Here is a 27024-nt window from a genome sequence, read left to right on the forward strand (position 1 = left end):
GAAACATTTTGTGTGAAGCGAGTTACTGAAGACTTGTTCAGACTACTTATTCTGCAATCAACAAATAATTGAGAAGGACAGAAGGACAGAAGGACAGAAATTTACAATTCAGTGTTGAAAGACACATCAGAGCACTGAACCTATGGCAGATGAGATTCCAGAACAGATTCACTGATTGCCATAAGTATGGAAAGGAAATGTGAATGTTTCAGAATCCATTTGAAGTCACACTGGAAGATACAAGATTTTTTTTTTCAGATGGAACAAATTGATTTGCAAGTCAGTGATCATCTCAGAGAATTTTCAAAGAAAATAGTCTTGTTGGGATTTCTGTTATGATCTACATTTATTTATCAACCTAAAGATATCTGCTGCAGGCATGTTCACACGTTGGCACCTTATACATCTGTGAGCAAAATATTTCCAAAATGAAAAGTGTGAAAACCAAGTCCAGGTCAAGACTAACAGATGAGTATTTACCCAAGATTTAAAGGGCGTCTATCCCAAACCTTGGCTTGCACATGAATGCCTTGGCTACAAGAAAACAGCCACAAAAATCACACTGATGAGGTGAGCATGAGTAACTAGCATTCCACAGTGTGAGAAACTTCAATTTCTAAATAAGTAACCTCATAAAACAAAAGTGTATTTTAAGAACAATGAAAGCATCTACAATGAAGGCATAAGGTACAAAGACTGAGGTACAATGAAGACTGAGGTACAGGGCATAGAACAAGCAATATAGGGGTTCGCTCCCCCTTCTCCTGGGGATTCGAACCAGGCACAGTTCAAAGGAGTCAAAATATCAAGATAACCATTGGGCCAACCAGAACAAAAGGTCTGGGAACTAAGAAGTACAAACAAAAGAGAGGAGGAGCAATAAACATCTTCAAGGCTAAAGCTCTTGCTCAGCTAACATATGGGGCTCCAATTAGCATAACGGGCAGATTGGGCAGTCTAGAAAAGGTCCAGGCTAAATTTCTGAGGACAAATTTGGCAATACCAAACAACATCTCAAACGTAGCAGTTAAGATTGAGACAGGTATGGTCAACGTTCAGTCATGGCTTTGGATAGCTACCTTTACATTCTGGCTAAAATTACTTTTCCAACAGCAAGGTCTTGCAAGTCTAATAGTGATAGACACATTCATTGCACATTGGCAAATTGCACTCAATAAAAAGTAGTGTTACTATGGTCTCTCATATCAATTGTTTTTGGCTACGGATTATGACAAGGCTATAGATCTTGTTAAGGCAAGAGTGATAGAAATAGAGAATCAACATGATCTCAACAATATTCAGGACCCACTTTTTAGGAAAGATCTCCTAAACAGGAACACCCAGATGCAATATCTAAGAAAAGTGGCAAATCCTGAGCACAGGAGATCCTTTACCCTCCTTCGTCACAATGCCCTGCCCTCTGCTTACTTGAGTGGGAAATTTGATGGACTCCCTCTCGAGGATCGGCTCTGTATCTGCAATGAGGGTCAATTAGAGAACACAGAACACATCTTATTTGAGTGCAAGCTGTATAATCATATTCGCACAGGTGCATTAGTACCAATGCTTATAGGATGCCCTCACGACCTGAGAAAGCATCGCCTGCAACTATTGCTATCAGAATGAAATAATTTTTGAACCCACAAAGTAGCAAAATCTGCGTGGCTAGCTTTAAGAACCAGGAAAGATTGGGTCACTGATGTATAGCCATTATAAGCTTGCCGATAGGTCCACAGAACTTCTTATGTTTTTTGGTTAGTAGCTTTTATGGTACGTCTCTTAATCTTGTTTTTTGTTTTCTGTTTTAACAGTTTTAATAGTTTTATTGCTTACATGGCTCATTTTGTCTTTGTAAAATAGTCAACGGTATTTAATGCTTTTAAATGTTGACTTTTATGGTGGAGATGGTTTTAAGTTTTATTGTTGATGCATTTTTAACCTTTTTAATGTATTACCTTCCCTTTTTATAAACTGCTATTGTATAGTAAAAAGGTAAAGGTAAAGGTATCCCCTGTGCAAGCACCGGGTCATGTCTGACCCTTGGGGTGACGCCCTCTAGCGTTTTCATGGCAGACTCAATACGGGGTGGTTTGCCAGTGCCTTCCCCAGTCATTACCGTTTACCCCCCAGCAAGCTGGGTACTCATTTTACCGACCTCGGAAGGATGGAAGGCTGAGTCAACCTTGAGCCGGCTGCTGGGATCGAACTCCCAGCCTCATGGGCAAAGCTTTCAGACGGCTGCCTTACCACTCTGCGCCACAAGAGGCTCTTCTCCTCGGCTTATACGCAGGTAATTGAAATAACAGCCTGCTCCCAGCCAGCCAATCATAGCATTGCCTTCACAAGCTGAGGTTGTTGCAAGCAGAAGTTGTTGCTCCCAGCCAATCATAGCATTGCCTTTGCAAACTGAACTTTTTGCAAGTGAGCTAGTTGATCCCAGCCAACCATTGCCAAAGATCTTGAAATCTGAGCTTCCTCTGGCAGCTTGTAGGACATCAATGGTTTGACTGAGGGATTTTGATATTTCCCCCCCTTCTTTTCCTATTCTTTTGGTTTCTGTGGATGGGGTGAGTTTTGGGGTGCTTTGGGATTTACTGTTTCTTTCTCCTAGTGTTTTTTTCTCTCTCTTTTATCTGAGGGGCAGCATCGTTTGCCTTTTCTTCTTGGGGTTGTGTTTAAAAGTTGATTTTTACAGTTCTTTCTTTCAGTTTTCAGTTTTACAGTTCTTTATTTCAGTGTTTTGTTCTGGGGGGTAGGCACTGTACCTCCCAGTTTGGTAGCTGTTGTACTTGTGGTAGGTTGCCAGCTTCGGGAACTGTTGTTCTGCACTCGTTTTATGGCCTGGGGGGCACTGTTTGGTTCACCTGCCAGAGCTGTTCTCACAGAGCAGTTCTGTCAGTGCTCTCTCGGGGTGTCTGGTATCAAGAGAGGAAGGGAAGGCAATTATAATTCACTTTGAGACCCTTTTGGTTAGTGAAAAGCGGGGTACAAAAACCAGCAGCTATTCATCCTCTTGACTTTTCTGTATTTGTTGGGAGGGAGGCTGGATGGGCAGGCCTGTGATGATTGAGCATGGATTAAGCGCTTAGGCCACCCTGCAAATTTACCAGTAGTCTGCTGCATTTCCCACCCTTGGCTTCTATGCGAGTCAATAAGTGTGCCCAGATTTTGTGGTAAAATTACGTCCCTCGGCTTGTATCCGGGTCAGTTTATATGTGAATATGTAGGGTAATTGATCAAGCCACTTTGAGGGATCCCAGTATTCAAATGCAGATCTGTGTTTTGCCGGATTAACATCCTCCCTGCTGAGGGAGAGAAGCAGCCTGTCCCTGATTGGCTGAGCGCCAGTTCAAAGACTTCCTGGTTCCCAGTTGCAAAACTTTCCTCCCAAGATTCGTTTTTGCCCTCCCTTTGGAAACTGTTTTAAAGTGACTGTGCTCCAGAATCCCACACATCTCAGCAGAGATGTGCCTCGTTCTCTGAGAGGCTGCTGCTGGCTCAGCTTGGCTAGGCTCAGCCTCATGCTCAAGTGCAGAAGGCTCTCTGTTCCAGTTTTTTTTTTTTTTTGGGGGGGGGGGGACAAAACAGAAAAAATCAGGTTCAAATCGATCTGAATTCAGGAGGAACAACAGCAGGAAAGAAAATAAGTGCAGAAAGGTTAACAATTTTGTTACATTTTGCTCTGGCCCTCTTTAGGCATTGGGCACTCTAATGCAACCCCCAAGGGCCTGAAGGTTGGGGACCCCTACTCTGTGGCACCACCTTCCCTGCTGAGCTCCTTCCTCTTCTCAGACATACCCCAGATCTCCAGGAATTTCCCTGCCCGGATGTGGCACTCTTAGAGATCAGGCAGAGATGGATGGATTTCTCAAATCAAACTGGAAACTAAAGGACATCCGTTTACCTAGTATGGCTGCTCATTCCCACCCTCTTCTTTGAGACACCAAAGTTCTCGCCCACTCAGGGTTACCAGCTCTGGGTTGGCAGAGTCCTGGCAATAAAGAAGCAAAGCCCAAGGTGGGCGGAGCTCAGCAGGGACAATTGCGAGAGAGTCCATCCTCCAAAGCAGCGCTTTCCTCTGGGGGAACTGGTCTCTGTAGACTGGAGCTCAAGCTGTAAATCCAGGAGACCTCCCAGTCGTGTCTGGAGGATCGCAACTCTGCACTAATCGGTGGTCGCCAAGTCCAGCATCCTCTCCTAAGGAGTCACTGTTCCCATTTCCTTCCTTCTTGAGCTACTGTGTAGCAGATACCTTTCTTTCTTGTGCACCACAAATTTCAGGTTGGGAAACTCCTGAAGATTTGGAGGCAGAGTGGGAGGGGGTGCCAGGGAGCTTAGCGGGGTACAGTGCCACAGAGTCTAACCTCCAAAGCACCCATCTTCCTCTTCACAGTGTGGATATGAGCTGTAATTCCAGAGGATCTCCAGGTCATTGTATATTGGTCTAAGTAAGGTTGAGTTAGCCTTCTGGTTTCTCTGACAGGTAAGGTAGGTTGCTGTTGTTGTTGTTGTTGTTGTTGTTGTTGTTTTGGGGGGTGTTGCATGTTTTCTTCTCTTTGGATTCTGACACTCAAGGATCCCCTCAGGAGCCTACTCAAATTTCTTCTCTCCTCCTCCTACAGCAAGGTTAGGATTTTGTCTTGTCTATGAGATCCATCCAATCATTTTGGGGGGAAAAAACCCAAACTATTGTGAACCTAAGTGGAATCGTCATAGCAATAAATCCGATATCTTGCATTACAGGAGTATCTGCGTTTATGGCTCTGGTGTACCATCTGCCTTCCTGGAACTCAACATATTAAAATCCCTTCCTCTTTACTTTTATAGAACAAACACAATTGTGTTTCACAGACATTTTAAAATCTGCTGCTAAAATAAACAAAAGGCATATGTGCCAGTGTTTGGATGGGAAAAGTGGCCCCATTTGGGCCTAGAGTCTAGACTAAGACTCCATTTCTGATTTATCTGGGGCCTCTCATTTGGCTTCATCAGTGTGGCTTCTCCCACGCTTGAGTTTTTAAGTTCCCCACTGCTGCTCCAGGGACTGGCAGAAGGGGGGAAAACTTTTTAAAAATCACCATGTAGCAACTGAGGAAATGATGCTAGGCCTCTCTAGCAAGTGCCGGAATCTCTGTGGCTTTTCAGCAATTCCTAGAGAGGCCTGACATCATTTCCAGGTTCTCCTCAGAAGTGACATCACACCATCACTTGTGTCCTCACCTCCCCAAGTTCCTGTCTGTTGTCAGGCCATGTGTGGCAACTTTATGCTGGGATGGTCCTGGTAATGTTGGCAGCTCCTAATTAGGGTGGATCACATGGTTCTGGGTCAAGATAGGGGCATGTGTTAAATAACCACATTGTTTGCCCCCTTCTCTTCTGGTGGAGGACCCTTTCAACAGGGGTAGGATTGACAGCTGTGGGCTGGGAAATCCCTGGACATTATGGTTGAAGCCTGGGAGGAGTTTGGGGAGGGGGGAGCTCTGCAAGGATATGCCATAGAGCCCCCCCCCTTCAAATCTGGGATTTCATCTGGTTAGGGTTGGCAACCAGCAGAGGATGGGGGATTTGAAGAGAGAAAGACCCGAACCTCATTGCTGGCATTACATAGGAAGTGACATCATCACACCAGTGGCACTCAGGTATTTGAGCAAAAACTCTATAACTGGCTTCTGCCATAGAGTTTCCCCCCAAATTCCAGAGCGTCATCTGGACATCACTGGCGCGGTGACATCACTGTGTGTGCAGAACTGGGGACAAGGCCTGACCGATGGCTGGGGAAAGTGGTGGCAGCAGAGGGATCATGACTCCCAGGAGAACTGACCTCTGTGCCCTGTTTGCATCCCCATTGTGAATGCCGGCGTTGTCCGGTGCTGGTTGTAAGCCTGCACAGGTCCATGGCGGTTCTGTTTGGTGATTCTGGAACCACTCGGAGTTGAAATGTTGCAGATGGCCTTGCATCCCAGACAACATCATTTCATGACTTCTAAATCAAAATAAGCTCAGAACCGTCTCTCGGGTTCTGCTCTCGCCCTCTCCGTGCGTGAGGCTCGTGATGTCTGCCCTTCTCTCCGGTCCTTAGTGACCTCTTTGGTGTTTGCCATGGCCGCGAACAACCCAGTTAGTTTTCCTTGGCAATAAGCTTTGCTGTGAATTTAAGATAATCGGTCTTTCTCGGCAGCAACAGACTTCCATTTTGCCGGCCTTAAAAAATCCCAGGTTTTCACCCAAACTTTTAAAAATGGCGGAAGACGCCGTCTTTTCGGAGACTGGAGACTGAGAAGGTGTGGTTTTATATAGATTCGCCACATCTCTTTCGTGTGGTCTCTCTGTGAAATGTTTCCACATCTGGGCTGCAGGTGAGCCGTAGCAGGTCATCCCAGGTCGAAGTTAGTAGAAGGCTGCTTCTGGAGCGCTAGACAAGCGGCATCCCCGTCCACTGTCTAGCAAAGGGTCTGGAGGGTCACAGAGAGCAAAACTCAAAGGGCCAAGAGGCTTGCATTAGCGGGCTTCCCAGGCTCCAGGTATGGACTGGAGATCTCTCAGGATTACTACATGAATCATTTGTTTATGCTTATTTATTATTTGAAACATTAACCGACCTTGCCTTGGAGAAAATGGCTGCTTGGGTATCTGGACTGCATGCCATGATGCCTCATCGAGATCTCTCCTCTTCCCTAAATCCTGTTCTCCCATCAAATCTCCAGGCATTTCCAAACTTCCAGTTGGCAACCCTTTCTTTTAGAGAGAGTCGTGATCAGGTTGGTAGAATGCAGTGAGGTCTGCATCTGCATCTGCATCTGTTCTGTTATTTATTTATTTGTTCACATCATTTATGCCGGGCCTGCCTCCCCAATGGAAATCCAACAGGGCTTTCAACTCCCCCCCGCTCCATTTTTACGTCCCAGCACCCCTGTGAAGTAGGCTCAGCTCAGCTGTGTGGTCACCCAAGAAGCACCCACAGCACAGTGAAGGACTCTCCTGGAACACAGGCTCAGAGCAATTCACAAGCATCAAAGGCATCGAAATCCGAGCACAATTCAACTTAGGCCAAAGCACGCTTGTGCGACAGAGTGGGAATTTCCACCCGGGCCTCTCCGATCCAGGATCAGCACTCTCTCTGCTACACCACACTGGTGGCTTTTCAATTTTGTCACAAGAGAGCAGTTCCATTATCAACAAAACTGAAATGGCATTTTTTGGAAACGTAGAACTTATACATATCCTGTACAAAGACTCATTTCCTTGTTCATAGCATCCAGTGACCCAGGAAAATGTACCAGAAGTCCTGGAAATGGGCATATGCAGAAGAGGGGGATGGATGCCATCACCGCAACAGCGGTTTAAAAAAAAATTATTCTTGTTCCCGGCAAATTTCCTGGCCTCTCTTATGCTGCCCTTGTAGCATCCACTCACACACCCAGTCTGCAAAATGGATTAAGCCCTTTGAAAAACCAGGAAACACAGGAGGCTTGTCCAAAAGACAGATATGTTCATAGAGGGGAAAACTGGGGATAACTAATAGGGGCTGGCATGACCCGGAGCACAAACTCCAAAACGCCATGAAAATAGCCCAGGCATTGGCTCCTGAGCTGCCATGTGAGCTGCTGGCACGGTCCTCCAGCGACCCTCTCCCTGATTTCTGAGTCCAGCAGTTGGGGGCGGGAGGCGTATCTGTGGCATCTGAGTTGACACTCAGCTCAGCAGACATGAAGGTGCAGGTGGACTTCTGCAGTCCTGAAAGCACCCATAACGGCCTTCCAGAGCTGACAGGCAGATCTGGCCACCAATGAGGGAGATCCCAATCTGCTGCAAGCCTTTTCAGCCTCCCCCTGTTTCATTTCCCTTCTACTTCTCAGTGGACAGAGGCCAAATGGACCTTCCTGAACTGGATTGGTTGGTTTCCATGTGGTTGGGTCAACTCTGTTTGAGAACACCCCAAACCAAATCAGAATCTTCTGTTTCGTGCTAGGCCTACTAACTAACTCTAAAAACTGTAGCTGCTTTCCGTTTGAGCAGCTTGTTGTCCAGCAATAGTGACCACCATAACTAGGTCAAGGGTGAGATCAAGGCAAGCAGAAGTGGAACTGGGAGGGGAGAGGTCAAGAGGAAGGGAAGAAGCTATGGTGAGAAAATGAGACCCCAGAGCCAAGGGCAGGCAGAAGCTGCTGGGGCAGAGGGAGGGAGGGAGGGAAGAAAGGACCATCCCAGGCAGGAAGCAGTGGAGCAGGAGCAGTCAGACACAACCTCCCAGTCTCAGCCGGTCCTCGTAGGTCTCCTTTCTTACACGTTTTGTGGAGACTCAGCCAAGCCTGCTGGTCAATGAATGTTTGATATCAATGACTATGGCAGAAACCACCAACACTGTGGGGCTTTCCGCACCAGGATCTTTGTAGCAAATTGGTTGCTGAATGAAAAATCGCCATTTAAAATAGTGGAATTCGTCGTTATGCATACCTGCCTTTGTAGTGGAATCCAGTTGCGTTTTGTAGCGTTTCCCACAGGCTTCCGGTCTCGGCAAAAATCGCTAGAAAGGAAGCGCTATTGCCAAGCTCGTCCCACCCCTGGCCGTCAAGCAGCCAATGGGCAGCCGTTAGCATGCTCCCAAACAGCCCCTTTCCCTTTAAGAAAGTTTAAAAAAAAAAAAAAACCAGACCCATTGCAACGAATCTGTGTTGATTCGTTGCAACGGAGAGACCCATCCAGCTGCCTGGTGTGTTTGAGCTGTCATTTATTCGTTGCCACGCTCCCTCCGAGTGAAAAAAAAAAATCCCCCCCCCTCTCACGGGCCCGATTTTCGGCTGAAAATCCAATGGGCAGCCGTTAGCATGCTCCCAAACAGCCCCTTTCCCTTTAAGAAAGTTTTTTTTTAAAAAAACAGACCCATTGCGACGAATCTGTGTTGATTCGTTGCAACGGAGAGATCCATCCAGCTGCCTGGTGTGTTTGAGCTGTCATTTATTCGTTGCCACGCTCCCTCCGAGTGAAAAAAAAAAATCCCCCCCCCTCTCACGGGCCCGATTTTCGGCTGAATGAATGTGTAAAAAATAAAGGGAAAATACATCAGCAAACGGGCTTCTCTTGTTTATGCTTAGTGACTGAAGGGGAGGGACTGAAGCCGGGGAAGCCTCTAAACAGAAAGAGGCTCGCTGGTGCGTTTATCCCCGCTCACTCGGAGAAAAAAAAAATGGCGATCGCTTCGCCGGAAGATCAGAGGAGAGAACCAGGGGGAGGGACTTTGTAGAAACCGCAACAATGTTAACGCACAGGTCTTTTTCGCTAGTGTTGCAGATTGGTTGCAGGAGTGTATCGCTTTCCGGAGGGTGAATCCACTTTTGGGGATTTCCCTGAAAGCGCTACAAGGAAGCGCTTTTTGCAGATCGTTTTCAGGTGTGTGGCAGATTGTCAACGACGTTGTGCATAACGGCAAATCAGTAGCGTTTTCAATTGGCAACCATTGTGCGATTTTGAAGGCGTGCGAAAAGCCCCTGTCTTAGGCTGTGTCCTGCGATACGGTAGAAATGTTCCGCATTTCTTCTTTTCACATGTAAAATAGCTTTGGAGCTGTTCTTTGAGGGGGTCCTTGTCCTCTTGGTTGCAAATCCAAGACCCGCTAATGATCAGTGGGACTCCCTCCCAAGGATTATTGAAGCCTTGGCTCTGAACCCTCAGCCTGATGTTGGTGAAGGCAGCGGCCATTTGTTCTTGCCAGGAGACAGCGAGAAGAGAGCTCGGAAATTACCCTGCCCATTCCCGCAAGACGCAAAACAAGCCCAAAGCCGCTCCAATATCATTCTTTTCCAGTTATCTTTGGCTCACGGTTGTTAGTGGCACGTCTTGAGCAATGATTCCTCTCAAAATCCCTGCTTCTTGGGGAGTGCTGCTTTCTGGGTTTTGTGCGGAGCATGGGGCACCGTTTTCACGTTGCTGGGACTGAACTCTTGCTTCTGCCTCTCTAATATTTGTTGTCATTATTCAGAGCTTTCCCTTAGAGCAGGGGTAGTCAAACTGCGGCCCTCCAGATGTCCATGAACTACAATTCCCAGAAGCCCCTGCCAGCATTCGCTGGCAGGGGTTCCTGGGAATTGTAGTCCATGGACATCTGGAGGGCCGCAGTTTGACTACCCCTGCCTTAGAGCTCTCAGTAAATGGGCTCCCTCCCTCATCCCTTCCCACACCCCTGGAAGGTACACAAGCATGATAATAATTTATTTCTTGGGGGGGGCGGGGGACATCACCAATGAGTTCATCGCTCTGCCAGATTTGAAGTGGAACTCAAAACAGCTTAAATGTGCAAAAAGAACTCTTACTCTCACCTTTATACTGTGATATTTCTACGTAAAATGTGCATGCTTTATGCATGTGCAGTATCCACACCGTATACAGTATTGTTATGTATGATGATATGAAATGAAGCCACTTTCTGGGAGGGAAATAGAAACCCACGCAGAGCAAAGCATCCTGGGAGAAGGTTCACACCAGGGAGGAGCAAGATCAAAATGGAAACTGAAGGAGGGTCAATACCACAGGGATGAGAAGATGCAAATCCTCTCTTTGTCTCTGTCTCTCTGTCTCTCTCTCTCTCTGGAGAGCACCTGTTTTGTAAGAGAAGGTTCCCAAGATACAAATGAGGCAGTACTTTTAAAAACCTTCCTAGCATCATCTCCAAACTGGTAGCACTCGCTTGCATCTCTTGTGAACAGCTTCAAACATCTTATCCCTAAGGTCCCCAGCATGGTGCCCATGGGGATGCTGGCACTCCCCCGCCCACACTTTTCTTGGTGCCCAAAAAGTGATTTTAGGAAGGAGTGGGGCTCCTACCCAGCAGGGCTTCCGATTGGCTGCTGGAGAACTGATTGACTGCATGCATTAAAATAACATCATTTTGGTGGCAGGCAGCTAGCAGTACAGAACTGGTTTTCTCTTTCTTATTTTTCTTTTGCAGTGTATTTTGCAAGTGATCCTTTTGTCCCCTGCACTTTTCAGGGCTCCTAACTTTAACAGCAGAAAGAAAACATTTAACCACAGAGAGTTTAGATTCAGGAGGGTAGCCCCGCTGGTCTGAAACAGCAGAACAAAGTTTACATCTGGTGGCACCTTGAAGACCAACTCTGCGTTCGACCATTGGGAATGCATCTGCCCTTTAACCTCCAGCCTTGACATATTTATTTATTTTTATGATGTTTTCCTCCCAGAGTTGAACCCCAACAAATGGCAACCTTATAAACTTAGCTTGTTATTCCTATAAGGTGCTTGTGTCTATTTCCTGAGATTACGCACCCTCTGACTATATATATATGCAGGCTGGAAAATTCCCATTTCATCGTGTCTGCAGAAGTGTGCATGCACAGGGAAGCTGACACCGTAAATAAAACTCTGTTGGTCTTAAAGGTGCCAGTGCCCTGGGAGGGGTGGGGTATAAAGCATCAAAAAATAAATTGGACCCTCACTTTGATCTACAGAGAGAGAGAGTTAAAATACAGCATGTAGGTAGCAAGATATTCATTGTCACGTTTCAGTCGGCCTTCTCTGTGTGTTTTGAAAGGTTCAGTCGAGTTCTTTGGCCTGTTCATAAACTCTGCTCCGCTCTTTAAGAAATTCTCAATTTGTTAACTTCAGCATGTTAAAGGTTAGCCACCTTTTAGTCATATTTTGTCCTGGGCTCCATGACTCGTGGCATGGAAAAGGGGACCAGGCGAGGCTTCCCAGGTACTGGGTAATAGTTGCTGATGTCAGCCGACATTCATCCGGCCGGTGGGCGGAAGGAGCTGGCAAAACGAGGCGGTGGCCGTCTCCATCCCCACGTGGTGGCGTTGCTTCCTGTGTGACCCAGAGACGCTGACATCGCACTGGGATGACGTTTTAGCGCTCACTGAGAATCTCCATGGGGTTTGGTGATAAGCATTAGCCCTGGTGGGATGTCACTCTTCTGGGCCGTCCCACAACAGCCGCGGGGTCCTGTAAGGCAGGGGTAGTCAACCTGTGGTCCTCCAGATGTTCATGGACTACAATTCCCATGAGCCCCTGCCAGCAAACGCTGGCAGGGGCTCATGGGAATTGTAGTCCATGAACATCTGAAGGTCCACAGGTTGACTCCCCCTGCTGTAAGGCAACCAAGGCCTGGGGCGGCCTTCCTGTAGAGTCCCTGTCTCTTGGGCCAAGAAGAGGACAGGGCTTGGAGCCATCCTCCTGAAATGGCCAGTGTGAATTAACCTGCAAAGAAAGGGATTGTGGGAAAGTGGTCTGTTGCAAATTTGAGGGTTCTTGGGTTACTGTTTTGATCCAGTGATAGAAAGGAATCTTCAGCTGCATTTCTCAGGTTGGAATAAACTGCATAACTGACATATCCCGTTTCAGAAATCAATACTCTCCCGCCCCCCCCCCCTTGTTTGAAATCACAAGGTGAGGGAGAACCTGGGCTCTTTGCTGATTTTCCTGTGGGGCTGGGGGTGGGGGGTGGCTGGCTTGAGGCGCTTCCTTCTCTATAACTCACAGTTCCCATTTTCCTCCAGAACAGCAAGGGAGAGGCCAAAGAGCCATTGTTGGGATCTGTGGACCGGCCCGCTGTAAAGAAGGGAAGTTTTCAGGTAACGATCCCGTTTTCCTGTTCTTTCATGTTGTACAGATATGTCTGGCTTTCCTGCAATGCTCCCACTGCAGTCTCTGCCCCTCCCTGCATGCCGCATTACAACTCAGGAGCTCCCTTTCCCAGGCTGCCGCCTGACATCTCGGTTAAGCCAAGTGTGCTGTGCACAAAGCCACTTAGCTGCTGGGCAAATGTGCCTCCTTCCCTCCTCCCCCCTCCCAGATGGAGAACATTGTCCAGCGATTAATTCTGGTTACCTGTGCTGTGGCCCTGACCAGATTGGTTCAGCCAGCCAGATCTCAGAAGTTAGTTATGTTCAGCCCTGGTTTGTACCTGGATGGAAGACCGCAAGAAAGTCCAGGTTTGCCACACAGAAGCAGCCAATCGCAAACCTCCTCTGGACGACTCTTACCTTGAAAAGCCTATGGGTGGCCATCAGTCAGTTGCGCCTTGGGAACAAAAACAAAACATGATGTACAAATGGAGGCACACAGGCCAGCCAGAATTAAGCCATTTCTGCTTGACTTGCTTTAGAGGGTAGCCATCCTGGTCTGGAACATCTAGATTTGAGTCCAGGAGCACCTTAGAGACCAACCTGGGCAGAGTCTGCACTTACTTTGTTTATTCCATTGTCAATCCTGTTGAATTCAGATCGATTTGAACTCGGGTCTTCCTCTTCCCCCCACCCTCCCCATTGAAACAGGAAAGTCTTCTGCACATGGTTAGGGAGGCTCAGAAGGGGGGGGGGAGGCAAATGGAGACTCTTTCTCTGTTTTCTTGAAGGGGAGAGAGGATCCAAGAAGTCAGAGGAGGGAGGAAAAAAATCCTTTCCATTCTTGAAGGGGGGGGGGGAGAAAAGGCACAAAAAAAAATCCAAGGCCGACAGAAGTTGAGAGAACTTAGGGGCTTCTCCTTTGAGGCAGGCTTGTCACATGACCACCTGTAGCCAATCACGGGTCCTCTACCACGGAGCCCAGATTCAAAACTATGCGATTTTATAATATATTCAGGATTAAAAGCACTCTAAGATATTGCACAATAAAGGTAGGTTCACTCCGGATCAATCCTTCTTGCTGCAGAAGGAAAATTAAAATCACCCCCAAATCCAAACGGAAATCGCATTCTGTGTAGAGGGCAGGGACTGAATCGACCTGGGGTTGGAATAAAAGCTCCGTGCAGTTTACACCCTGGGCTCATTCCGCATACATTGGCTACTGCACTTTTAATGTGCTTTTGGAGCTGTAATTTCCCCGTGCAGAACAGAAAAATCTACTTCTAAAGTGCACTGAAAGTACATAAACCATTATATGGCTCATAGTCCCAGGTTTTCAGGGTATGAACTTTTGAGAGACATCCCCGGCCAAGTGATGGTTTGAACCTAGATGTCCCAGATCTTATTCTGGCCATTACGGTCCCCCGGCTCTCAGCTTTCCCTCCTTCCCTCCCTCTGGCATTCTTCCCTTGAAAAAAGCAACAACATCTGGCTAACTCCAAGGGGCTATAGGACTTGAACCTAGCTGTCCTACTGCAGGCCAACACGGGTTCCCACCTGAAACCTGCAGGACAGACCTTCCTAGCCGATGGTTCCTGTTCTCGAATTGGAGCTGAGCTTCTCGCTGAAGCAACTGGATTTCCCACCACAAGCCCCAAAGTGTTTCGGCCCACTGCTGGCAAGAGCCAGCGCTCCATACAACAGCCGGGGAAAACAAATGTCCCTTCTGGATTTATTGCCAATCAGTTTTCTAATCTCCCTCGCCTAATTGCTTTGCCTAACTGAAAAATAAAAGCACCTCGGCCAATATAAATATGCAGATTCCACGCCGCTCCCTTTAATAACGCCGAATGGGAGCAGAGATGGAACTCTGTTTGTTTATCTCGGCTTATTTATGTCAAGATCGATAGTAATTAAAGATGGGCCTCAGCGTCAGGATGGCACTTGAGCTGATGGTTCTCATCAGGAGAGTCCCACGTGCCTGGGACTTAGGCCATGCCAGAGAAACTGTTATTCTGCCCTCCTCGCCTCTGTCCAATTATAGATAGCCTGTGATAAAGAATGCATGGGGACCACCATTCATTTTAGCGGGGCAACTGCTCTTGATTGCTCCAGAGTCTTCGTGCATTGCGTCTTCGCTGTAAACACCTTATAGAAAACGTTTGAGCAGCAGCAGCTACAGAAACCGCGGCAGCAGCATTTCCCTCAAAATCAAGGAAGGAGCAGAGCCTGAGCCCGGCCCCCCAAAAAGCTCGTCGCTTTGCAGAATTACCTTCAATCCAGCTTCACAAGCTAAGGGAAACCAGCGGCAGTTTCAGAATTCTCCGGCTATTTCTGCCCCTCCCAGAAGGCTGGAAATTGAGATGCTTTTAGCTCAAGGTGGAAGAGTACCTAAGGAGAGGTTTGTGAGTTTGTTCATTAGTGAATTTACAAGCAGGGGACCCACAAGGATTTGCAGGGACATCTAACCCCCCCCCCCCCCGCCTGTATCGACTCTTACTTCACCCTGGTTCCCTCCTTCCCTACCTGGCAGCTCTTCCAGCCTCTCCCTGATTCTGCGTCCTTCTCTCCTTCGCACCCACCTGTCCCCCTTTCTTCAGCTTTCTCTACTTCCCTCCCCTGACTGCTTCTCCCCAGGGCAAGTCTGGCCTAGTTGTGCAGTGAGCTACTATAGCCAGCTGCGTGGTGGCCACAGTCAGGGCACTTAGACCCAGTTGGAGAACGGCCACAACCGTCAAGCCATACCCAGGGGTGAGGTGGCTGCTGCTGCTGCTGCTGTGAGTCTAACCCCGGTTGTGTGGTTCTTGCACTGCCAGGCCAGGCCAGGCCAGTGGGGCAAGGGCCACTGGGGGGCCAGGCTCACTTGTTCATTGGCCACTCCCCATGGACTGAGCTGAGCTGAGTGAGAACTGTGTCTCTGGTGGGCACCGCTGGGCCTGGGTCTGTCAAGACTGCCGCCATCGGGGAATCGTATAGGGGAGGGAGGGCATTTCCAGGTACGCCTTGGCCTCCAGAGCCACCCTTTCTCTCACTTCTGTGGCCTTGATCTACAAAAACAAAAACAAAAAAAGACCGAGAAGGCCCAGAAATATTGTGGTGGTTCCTAACAATAACAACCTCCAAGATGACCAATCTTCTCTTAAAACTGCATTGTATTTTAATCCTGTCTGTCTGTCTGTCTGTCTGTCTGTCTGTCTGTCTGTCTGTGAAACACTGGAATGCCCCATATCCTTCCCCCTTCCCTGTCTCCTCCTTACTCAGCAACCAACCTTACCTTGGCCCATCAGTTTTTCAGTTTTATTAATTATAATAATAATATATCCTTCGTTCATACCCCACCTTTCTCTCCAAATGTGACTCCAGGGAACTTATCCCATTTTCATCCCCTCTATTATATCTTTGCACACCCCTGTGAGGCAGATTATGCTGAGAGAGAGTGACTGGACCAAGGTTACCTAGAAAGCTTCCATGGCAGAGGGGAGATTCGAAGCTGGGTTTCCCAGATGTTACTCTGTCCGCGGCAGTACCCTGGCTCTCAGCAACTCTCCCTTCCCTCCCTCTCACAGTCTCCCCTTGGGAAAAGTCTGGCCAAGTGGCTGAGGGGAGTTGTGTGTGGTGTCCGCTGCCTGGTTGTGCAGGGACCAGGAGCCACAGGTGCATGGCACCCATTTGCCTGGTGGGTGCTGCCCGACTGGGCTCCTCTCTCCAGGGCAGGAAGAAATGGCGCAGAGGCAGATGCGAAGGGAAAAGGAAAATGACCTGGAAAGGGCTCTTTCACTGCCTAATATTGACAGAAGCCAAGACTTGAATGCTGGCAGCAGCATAGTTGTCTAGTAATCCCCTCAAGATCTGAGAAGGCATTCATTCCTTGTAGGCACTGTTTCAGGGGGAGGGGGAGGTTAACTCCCCCCCCCCCCCGATATTAGATTATTCTGAAGACCTGGAGTTTTCCTCCAATTTGGAGCCAGATCTGTCCAGTTTAAGTCTCCAGACTTAAATTTCCACAGATGAGACCATGTTGAATATTAGTTATACAGATATGCCTTCCCTCTTGAGCTGGATGGATGAGAGATAAAGAGAGGGAGGGAGGGAGGGAGGGAGGGAGGGAGGGAGGGAGGGAGGAAGGAAGGAAGGAAGGAAGGAAGGAAGAGGAGGGGAGGGGAGGGAGGGAGGGAGGGAGGAAGGAAAGAAGGAAAGAAGGAGAATAGGACTCAGGGCTAAGGGAAGGAAGGAAGGAAGGAAGGAAGGAAGGAAGGAAGGAAGGAAGGAAGGAAGGAAGGAAGGAAGGAAGGAAGGAAGGAAGGAAGGAAGGAAGGAAGGAAGGAAGGAAGGAAGCCTATAACTTCGTGGCTGTTGAGGCGATTACTAGACAACCAGCCTCCTGCCAGTGTTCAAGTCTTGGGGCCATTTCGCACGGCTTCAAAGTAGCAGAATGGTTGCTATTTGGAAACGCTACTAATTTGCCATAACCCACGACGTCGTAGACAATCTGCAACAATCCTGAAACCAATCAGCAAAAAGCGCTTTGTTGTGGCGCTTTCAGGGGAATCCAGAAAAGTGGATTCACCCTCCGGATAGCGATACACTCCTGCAACCAATCTGCAACAGTAGCGCTAAAGACCTGTGCGTTACCATTGTTGCTGGTTCTTCAAAGTCCCTCCCCCTGGCTCTCTCCTCCAAACTTCCGGCGAAGCGATCGCCATTTTTTTTTCTCCGAGCGAGCGGGGATAAACGCACCGGCGAGCCTCTTTCTGTTTAGAGGCTTCCCTGACTTCAGTCCTTCACCTTTAGTCACTAAGCACAAACCACTGAAAAGCCCGTTTGCTGAAATAAAGTCCCTTTATTTTTTACAAATAAATCCAGCCGAAAATCGGGCCCGTGAGAGGGGGGGGGGATTTTTTTTTTATCACTCGAGGCAGCGTGCAAACGATCATACAATCAAACAACAGCTCACATTAGGCAGCTGGATGGGTCTCTCCGTAGCAACGAATCTACCTAGATTCGTTGCTATGGGTGGTTTTTTTTTTAAAAAAACCTTTCTTAAAGGGAAAGGGGCTGTTTGGGAGCATGCTAACGGCTGCCCATTGGCTGCTTGACGGCCAGGGGCGGGACGAGCTTGGCAATAGCGCTTCCTTTCTAGCGATTTCTGCCGAGACCGGAAGCCTGTGGGAAACGCTAAAAAACGCAACTGATTCCACTACAAAGGCAGGTATGCATAACGACGAATTCCACTATTTTAAATGGCGATTTTTCATTCCGCAAACAATTTGCAACAAAGATCCCTGTGCGAAAAGGCCCTTGGTTTTTGTCCATATTAGGCGGCAAAAGGGCCCTTTCCAGGCCTCTCCTCTTCCTGGACGCTCGGGGGTCCACGGGTGCTCTGGGGGGTCCACAGCCTTTCCCCCCCTGCCTTAAAGCCACAAGTTAGTTGTTTCGCCTTCCGATCATGAGAGAAGAAGAAGAAGAAGAAGAAGAAGAAGAAGAAGAAGAAGAAGAAGAAGAAGAAGAAGAAGAAGAAGAAGAAGAAGAAGAAGAAGAAGAGTTGGTTCTTAAATGCCGCTTTTCCCTGCCCGAAGGAGGCTCAAAGCGGCTTACAGTCGCCTTCCCATTCCTCTCCCCACAACAGACACCCTGTGGGGTGGGTGAGGCTGAGAGAGCCCTGATATCACTGCCGGTCTGAACAGTTTTATCAGTGCCGTGGCAAGCCCAAGGTCACCCAGCTGGCTGCATGTGGGGGAGTGCAGAATCGAACCTGGAATGCCAGATTAGAAGTCCGCACTCCTAACCACTGCACCAAACTGGCTACACCAAACTGAGTTCTCTTGTGGCTTCTTGACCCGGAGCCTGCACCCCTCCTCCCAGTTTAAAGTGCCGCCTGTTCTCTCCCCGCTCAGTCCTCCCCAAGCCTGCCTGTTAACCCGGGCGGTGATGTCACTTGGGGTGACATTTCACTTCCAGGGGCGTGGCAGGGAGTGGTGGCCAGCTGACACCACCTCCGGGGCTCTTCAAAGCCTGCAAAATTATTTCCGGGGCTCCTCCACGGCCAGAAGGTTGACAAAGGCTCTGTGTGTGAAGGCATAAAGGTAAAGAGCAGCTGAGTGCAGGTGGTGCAGGGAGGTGGTGTGAGGGGAGGCAGCCCGTCTGCTTCACCACCCTGACCTTCAGCAGCCTTCCTCTTGTCCTCCTCCTCCTCTTCTCCTTGCTCTGGCTTGCCAGCCACGGGTAATTCTAGGTAGCTTGTTTCCTTTTCTTTCTCTGGATGCTAATTTCTCTGCTCTATTTTCGGAGCTGCTCTCCCTAACGTGCGCCAAGCGCCTCTGATTGTTTATCCCGCAGCCTCCGGAGACCGCAGAGGCCCTGGGGCTGCCGCTGCGGCTGTGTGTTGGGCCCACTTGGGCTGTTCAGGGCTTGTTTGCGACAGGAGGCAGGTAGGCGCAGGGAGCGATAAAGGCAGACAGCGCCTGTCGCCCGACCCGGCTCTTTGCCTGCCCCGTGTGAGCGGAGGGCTCGCTTGGTGTATTTATTTTTACCTGCTGAATTGATTCCACTTTCTCATAAATACTAATTTAGCCACGGGCGGTCGTAGCACGCTCTGTGTTGATAGGGTTTTGTGGGGGATTTTGCCGCTGGTACCAAAGTACCGGCTTCGATTGCCCTCCCTCTCCTCGTCTGACTAGCTGCAGCATGTCGAAATTGCAAGCCGATGGAGAGGCGAGCAGCTTGTAATATATGCTAATCAATACCTCAAATCTGCTTTCTATGAGGGGACATAAAAGAGGGAGATTGGGGGAGGAGGAAGCTGTAAAGGGCTTGTTTGCTGGTCCGTTTCCCAGCAGAGTAGAGCGAAACCTCAGGCAGAGCTGGTGGGTTTTCCTTTCAAGGTCAAAGTGTGCTGGTTTCCTCATAAAACCACTCTCCCCTTCTATTTTTTTCCGCTTCATATTTAATTTAGCTGGTGCTGGGAATTCCATGTAGCAAAAATGGAAAATTAGTCAATGCTGTAAGCATAAATACACAACACTCTCTCTCTCTCTCTCTCTCTCTCTCTCTCTCTCTCTCTCTGTCTCCCTCCCTCCCTCTTTGCAATTTGATTGGGGAAGGGGCTGTGGCTCAATGGCAGAGCCTCTGCCTGGCATGCAGAAGGTCCCAGGTTCAATCACAGGCAGCATCTCCAATTAAAATATCTGATGGTAGACAATATGGAAGACCTCTCCATTAGACTCTGAAGAGCTGCTGCTAATCTGAATGATGAACTTGGTAGAGGGAAGTCATGGCTCAATGGTAGAGCATCTGCTATGCATGTAGAAAGCCCCAAGTTCAATTTTCAATGTCTCTAGTTAAAGGGATCTGATGTGGAAGACCCCTGCCTGAGATCCTAGCCCAGGGGGTAGTCAAACTGCGGCCCTCCAGATGTCTGTGGACTACAATTCCCAGGAGCCCCTGCCAGCGAATGCTGGCAGGGGGTCCTGGGAATTGTAGTCCACGGACATCTGGAGGGCCGCAGTTTGACTACCCCTGCCCTAGCCCATAGACATTTTTGACATTTATGAAGCAAGGCTTTGAGTCCATAGAAGGTAGAAGATCTGTGAGGAGTTCTCCCACAATTACAACTGATTTGCAGGCCACAAAGACCATCTCCTCTATGACTTGGGAAACACCAGGAGAATTGGGAGGGAGAGAAGGAGAAGCAGCAGTAGCAACAGGAGAGGCCCCAGTGAGTAGCTTGGCCCTGGAAGGGGAGGAGAAAGTAGAGCTGCCGCAGTGAGTAGCCCTTTTGTAGAAGTGGGGTGGGGAGGGATGGGAGGAAGCTGAGCTGGCTCCAGTGAGTTGCCCTGGTGTAGAAATTGGGGGGAGAGGGGAAAGTAGAGCTGCCTTAGTGAGTTGCTCTGGTGTAGAACTGTGTGTGGGGGAAAGCCCCTCCCAAGCAGCCCTTTTCTCCAGGGGAACCCATGTCTGCAATCTGATGAAGACCTCTCCTATGGGAGGTCCTCCCTGGAGGCTGGCATCCCTGGACCTCTGTTGGGCACAAGGCCACAGAGTCCCCCCCTCCCAAGCAGCCCTTTTCTCCAGGGGGACTGATCTCTGTTGTCTGGAGATGAGCTGTCATAGCAACATTCCCCCTCGAAAACAGCCATTTTCCCCTGGGAAGGTCTGCAGATGAATTCCAATTCCAGGAGGTCTGCAGGCTGGACCTGGAGGTTGGTGACTCCTGGGTTAGGAATGTTCCTTGACACTTGGAGGTGGAGTCTCAAGAGACTGGGTGGGGGTGGGGGTGGGAGAAGGAGTAGAGGCTGCCCACCAGCCCCATGGGACCCAGCATTCCCTCCCTCCCAGCTGTCTTCTGCAGAAGAACTGGCACCTGGAGATCAGTTGTTATTCCTGAAGATCTCCAGGCCCCCCACCTAGAGGTTGGCAACCCAGCTGGCTGCACATGGAGGAGGAGTGGGGGATCAATCTGGGCTCCTGAGATTAGAGTCTCCTCCTGTTCAATCACCTCCAACACGCTGGATCTCAAGGGGGGGGAAGCCACAGGGCAGGCACGTGTGCTAGCACCCCTTGTCTTCCTGGGTGCAACAGGCTTTGCCCCTAGTATCGTCATAACCATTTTGCTGGTTCCTGAAATGGCAATATGATGACCAAGAAGAAAATCCACCTGATGAATTATACTTACCATCACTCTGAGAAAAACAGCACTCTGACTAAAGAAATTATTCCTTCTAAGAGAATTTATATATGTGATATTTCCCCCTAATATGTATTGTGCAAATTAATGTTTCCATGTTTGCACTTTTTAAAAAAAATCAGAGAAGAGGGATTGGGTGAGTCAGTTACACAATCCATAACTCAGGTCTAACAAACAGCAAAATGCACCTCCTGGCAGGCTTAATGCCCAATAAAAGAAAACCCCACCCCTCTTCCCAGCTGGCAAAGGATGCTCCCCCCCCCCACAGTCACACACACCTTTATAACTTGCCTGTCATTCAGTATCACAATTCCAAACACACCGAGGCGTCAGAGATGAAAACTCAGCTTGCTTAATTGTTATAAAGTGTTCATATTTCGACAAAGTCTACCATTGTTCAGCTATTGGATTGGGGGTGGGCAGATAATTGAGATAATGCCTTCTGGAGACTCTTAAGGACTGTTCAGTGTTTCCCTAAATGACTTTACCGGAACAGATTTCTACAGTGAGGGTTTGCCAGCGAACTCAATTCAGTGGAGAGCTTCTCCCCTGAGTCTCTCTCTCTCTCTCTCTCTTTGAGCTGCGGGGTGGCTGTCATACCTTGAGAATTACTTCTAAGTAAATGGATGGCCTCAGCCGGTAGGTTTATTATGCAAGACTCCTGAAATGTTTTAATTATGGTTGCTTTTGCAACGGGAGCACCTGGGCTGTCAGGCAGGCAGGCAAGCTGCGATCCCTTCTCAGCACTGCAGCCGATTAAAACCGCCGTTGTTGTTTCTCGTTGCTTTCGCAGAACAAGAGGAGTGCGTTAACTGCACCGACGAATGCCGGGTGCTTGGTCATTCCGACCGGTGTTGGATGCCCCAGTTCCCGACTGCCAACCAGGCCGAAAATGCGGATTATCGAACAAATCTCTTTGTCCCTACAGTGGAAGCGAACGTGGAGACTGAGACTTACGAAACGGTGAACCCCACGGGGAAAAAGACCTTTTGTACCTTTGGGAAAGACAAGCGGGAGCACACCATTCTCATTGCCAACGTGAAACCTTATCTCAAAGCCAAACGTGCCCTGAGCCCTCTCCTCCAAGAGGTGCCCTCTGCGTCCAGCAGCCCCACCAAGACCTGTGTGGAGCCTTGCGCCTCGACCAAAGGGCCGCTGGAGAGCTGCGAAGTCAAAACGGGAGGGCTGGCTGACCCCAGTAGCCAGTACTTGACCGCCACTGACTCTCAGTACCTGTCGCCCAGTAAGCAGCCCAGGGACGCAGCCTTCCTCGCCTCCGATCAGGTGGCGAGGGTCTTTGCGGAGGTGCATTCGCGCGTCAGCCGGGACTCCGCCGACATGGACTCTGTCTTGGAGCAGATAGACCGCTCCAGTAGGGAGCTGGGGAGGGAGTCGGTGGACGCGGAGGAAGTCGTGCGGGAGATCGACAAGCTTTTACAGGACTGTCGGGGAAATGACCCCGTAGCTGTGAGGAAGTGAAAACAAAACAAAACACACACAAAAAGACAGCCTAGCATTGATTTGCTTTTTCTGCTGATTTGAAAAACAAAACAAAATCTCCCCCTGGTTCTAAAGTTTATACAGGGATGAACAAAGACCAATGCTGCTTTACGGCTTTTAGTGAACATCTGAAGTGCCCACTAAGTCTGTTCCTTTTTTCACTGCTGTTTATTTTTCACAGATAACACCGGTTTCATTTTGACAAAACTCTCATTAGGACAGTGTGATGTATGTAAAGCAAATGGAAGGAAGGAAGGAAGGAAGGAAGGAAGGAAGGAAGGAAGGAAGGAAGGAAGGAAGGAAGGAAGGAAGGAAGGAAGGAAGGAAGGAAGGAAGGAAATTGGCGCCACTTTGACAATCTAATAGAAAGTTGTAAGGATTTTAAAAACTGAGACAAATGGAACCTGTTGTTTAAGACTTGATAGTTGATGTCATTGTGATTGTTTACCTGTAGACCTCATCAAAGTCGGGCCCGATCATTCTCTGAAGGGTTTTCCAGCAGTCTGTTACAGGCTTCCACTGAAAATCCTAAAACCAGAACCTGCATAAACCAAGAAACAAACGTTCTTGTCATAGACCGAGCTACACCCAGCATTTAACACGCATTTGAGACAACCATTTCTGTATAAAAGTTTCCTGCCACACACTCATACACACACACACACACACACACACACACGAGACACAGAGCAACCCCCAAGAATCCATTCTGTAGCATCGTTTTCCGCAAAGATATCCCGGTCATTAGTAACACTGTTCATGACTCATGTTAAAGTTCAGTGTAAAATGGTAGAGTCCCATGATTGTCCGACGCACCCATCCGCTAGCTCACGTGGTAAGACGGGGAGGGGGGGAAGGGGCTTTCCGTGTCCGGCAAAACTCTAGGTTAGCGGTCTGTTTCGAAGCTGAGGCATAATACGAGATCCCAAAGGAGAGAGACCCATCGGATGGGTAGTACTAGAGGAGAAGAATTAACATTATTAACACCTTTCGTAGTTCATTTGTGGACACTACAATAGCTCAAGTGAGTGCCGCCATTTCAGCCACCCGCGCCGATTCACCAACCTCCATTTAAATGTTGAAATGTGAGAAGATTCAATGTGTTTACATCCGATGACATGGATTTTTTTTTAAATTGATTTTATTGCCGATTCAGTGCATTTGAGCCAAATTGTTGAGTGTATAAGAGCTATATTGTGTATTTTATTAAATTAATATATAGTTGTGTTGCAAAAACAAAAAAACAAAAAACAAATATTTGGGCTTATAATGTAAATGGCAAGTGTGGGCTCGGTAGCTGTCGAACCCTTTGAGTTTTGTTCTCTCTCTCTCTCTCTCTCTCTCTTTCTCTCTCTGTGTCTTTCTCTCTCTCTGTTCCCTTGTTCTTTCTTTTCCCTGTTTTCCAATTCCCCTGCGGGAGCGTGGGAACGAGAGCCTCAGGGCGCAGTCTCTTGTTTTAATGTGTGGTCTCCCAAGTGCCGCAGTGCATAATCTGTTCCAGTGTGTCATGAGTGAGTTGATGGCGCGAACCCCAACGGCCGAGAAATGCATCCATCAGTCATGGTTGTGTGCAAGTCCTTGTAGAAGCTTCTGTCGCGATCCATGTTTAATAACAAAAATTACACTTGAACCAACACCTGGAAACTCCTTGTTCTTTCCTGGGCACACTCTCTCTTTCTCTCGCAAAGACACAGGCCGGTCTGTTTATATATCGCAGTCATGGCTGAATGCTCAAATTACCCTAATATTTCAAAGTTTGATGCCACTGCTTGGTTCGCGGAGCATGAAAATGCTTTGGTGCCCATGTGGTGCAAATGATCTTTTGTCTGGTTTTCTGGAAAGTGCTGTTCTGTCTATTAAGGTTTCAATTTGGGCTCACAGCTCTCCCTCTGCCCTTGCTGTCACCCTCTATTATGAGAGGCTTCAGTAATTTTATTCTCCCCCCCCCCCCCATCCCAGGTACATGTTCCTTGCTGTAGCATTTTTGCCTTTGGTCTATATGAGAGCTGCAGTATAAAGTCGGTGGAATTTGCATAAACACAATTAGGCAGTCTATATGCCCCCTGAAAATAAGCATCTATGTAGGGTTTAAAAAAATATATTTTCTACTCCAGCTCTATATTTTAGTAGGTGTGAATTGTATCATCAGTGATTATTTTGTGGTGGCTAAAGAGGGGATGCCATGAACATCTGGAGCTCTTAGCCACAAGGTAGAGATGGACACTGTCTGGGGGCTGAAATGCTTTGTATTCTTGGTGCTTGGGAGGCCACAGGGGGTTCTGGCCTGCTGGTAGACATCCTGTTGGTGCTGGATCTTGGCCATCGTGTGACACTGAGCAAAATGTAGTCTTGGGACCCCCTTCATGGGCTGCTTCTCAATGTACTGTCAGTAGATTCTTTTAAGTACTTGAAATATCTTAATATACTATATGCATTTTAAGTTTAGCATGCAGTATTTAATGGTGATAAGGTCATGGATTACCATGAATGCATTTGCTAGATAGGCAAACTGGTCTCTTATTTGTTTTCCTGGATGTCAGTGGCAAGAGATTGGAGAGGGATAACCTTCTCTTTCCTCTAGCTTTAATTCATATGAACCAAAAAGCTTGGGGTTATCAGCCTTGAGAAAACTCAAGACCTTTGGGCCTCCCCCCTGTACTCCCTTCGTGGCCACAGAAGCAAATATTGCAAGACCAAAATTCATTGTGGTATTTAGATACTTGAGGATCATGGAAGCTAAGCAGGGTCAACCCTGATTAGTGTTTGGATGGGGGTCCACCAAGGGATACCAGAGGCCGACAATGGCAGACCACCTCTGAACTTGCCTTGACAACTCTACAGTAGCCGTACGTTGGCTGGGACTTCAGCACGTTCCACCAGCATGTATACACTCCCCATTTCGCCTGACGTAGGTCCCAAGGAAGGTAAACATTATAGATACAACACAGAAATAACCATGATACAGCAGTAAAGAAGGTGAATGCCATCTTGGGCTATATCAACAGAGGCATCACATAAAAATTGCAAGGTGTCAGAGTTCCCACTGGATACCACACTGGAATCCTGTGTGCAGTTCTGGAGACCTTACTTCAAAAAGGATGTGGACAAAATTGAGAGGGTGTGGAGGAGTGCGATGAGGATGCTCCCGCTATGAAGAAAGGCTGAGGGACCTGCAAATGTGCAGCCTGGAGAAGACAAGATTATGATTGTTCTCTAAATATTTGAAAAGTATTTGAAATGGTGTCACTTGGAAGAGGACAGGGAACAGTTCTAGTTGGCAGAAGAGGATAAGACCTCCAGTATTGACTTTAAACTACATATAGAATGGTACCAGCTAGATAGCAGGGGAAGATTTAGCAGTGGAAATGCGTATCTAAGGAGAAGGTGAGATCCAGCTCACTGGTGGCCCTCAAACAGCAGCTGGACAGATACCATGGATGCTTTAGGCTAAACCTGCATTGAGCAGGCAGTGGGAATAGATGGCCTATATGACCTCTTCCAACTCCATGATTTTATAATAAAAATCAGCTTCTGAAAGCATTCCGACTTTGACCAATATTCTAAAAGTGTATAATTTAGTTAGGAAACTACAGGCTGGTGTGGCTAAGTGTGGAGGCCTCAAATCTAGAGACCCAGGTTTGATTGCCCATTCATACCCACGAAGACCTTGGGTTGGCCACTGCTCTCTGAGCTCTGTCAGCCCCACCTCCCTCACTGGGTGACTGTTGTGGGGAGAGGAAAGTTTGGTGAGTGTATGCCACTTTGAGACTGCGTTGGGTGGTAAATAAAGCCTGCAAAACCAGCTCTTCTTCAGTGACCAAGCATGGTGTAGCAGTTAAAAGTGCCAACATCTAATATGGCGAGCCGAGCTTGATTCCCCACTCCACCACAAGTGGACAGCCGGGTGAACTTGGGCCAGTCACTGTCCGGTTAGAGCTGTTCTCCCAGAACAGTTTCTCTTAGAACTCTCTCAGCCCCACCTACCTCACGGTGTCTGTTGTGGGAAGGCAATGGTAAGCTGCTTTGAGACTCCTTGACAAATAAATGAACTGGGAGGGGTAGGTACCAGTGAAAAACACGAATTGTGAAACAGTACAGATGCACTGGGACAACAATGGCAATAATAAATCAAGGAAAGGTTGTCTCTCTTCAATTTCAGTTGTTTTTTTAATCCTTCATATAAGTCCCAATGCATTTCACCTGCTGGCTTTATCAAGGGACAAATATAAGTGTTTCAAACACACTTCTAATATGCAAAAAAACTTG

The 27024-nt window shown here is 48.1% G+C and overlaps 1 protein-coding gene across 1 annotated transcript in view; it reads left to right on the forward strand.

Moving 5' to 3' along the window:
* PCDH17 (protocadherin 17) overlaps positions 1-24392 on the forward strand; it is a 193592-nt gene extending 169200 nt beyond the window's left edge. Inside the window, exons 5-6 of the mRNA XM_077344311.1 lie at positions 12510-12584; positions 22052-24392. Coding sequence (XP_077200426.1) covers positions 12510-12584; positions 22052-22737 — 761 coding nt within the window. The 3' untranslated portion in view covers positions 22738-24392. The remainder of the gene's footprint in view (positions 1-12509; positions 12585-22051) is intronic.
* The last annotated feature ends 2632 nt before the right edge of the window (positions 24393-27024 follow it).

Source organism: Paroedura picta, chromosome 6 (assembly GCF_049243985.1).
Source record: "Paroedura picta isolate Pp20150507F chromosome 6, Ppicta_v3.0, whole genome shotgun sequence".
Lineage (NCBI taxonomy): Eukaryota > Metazoa > Chordata > Lepidosauria > Squamata > Gekkonidae > Paroedura > Paroedura picta.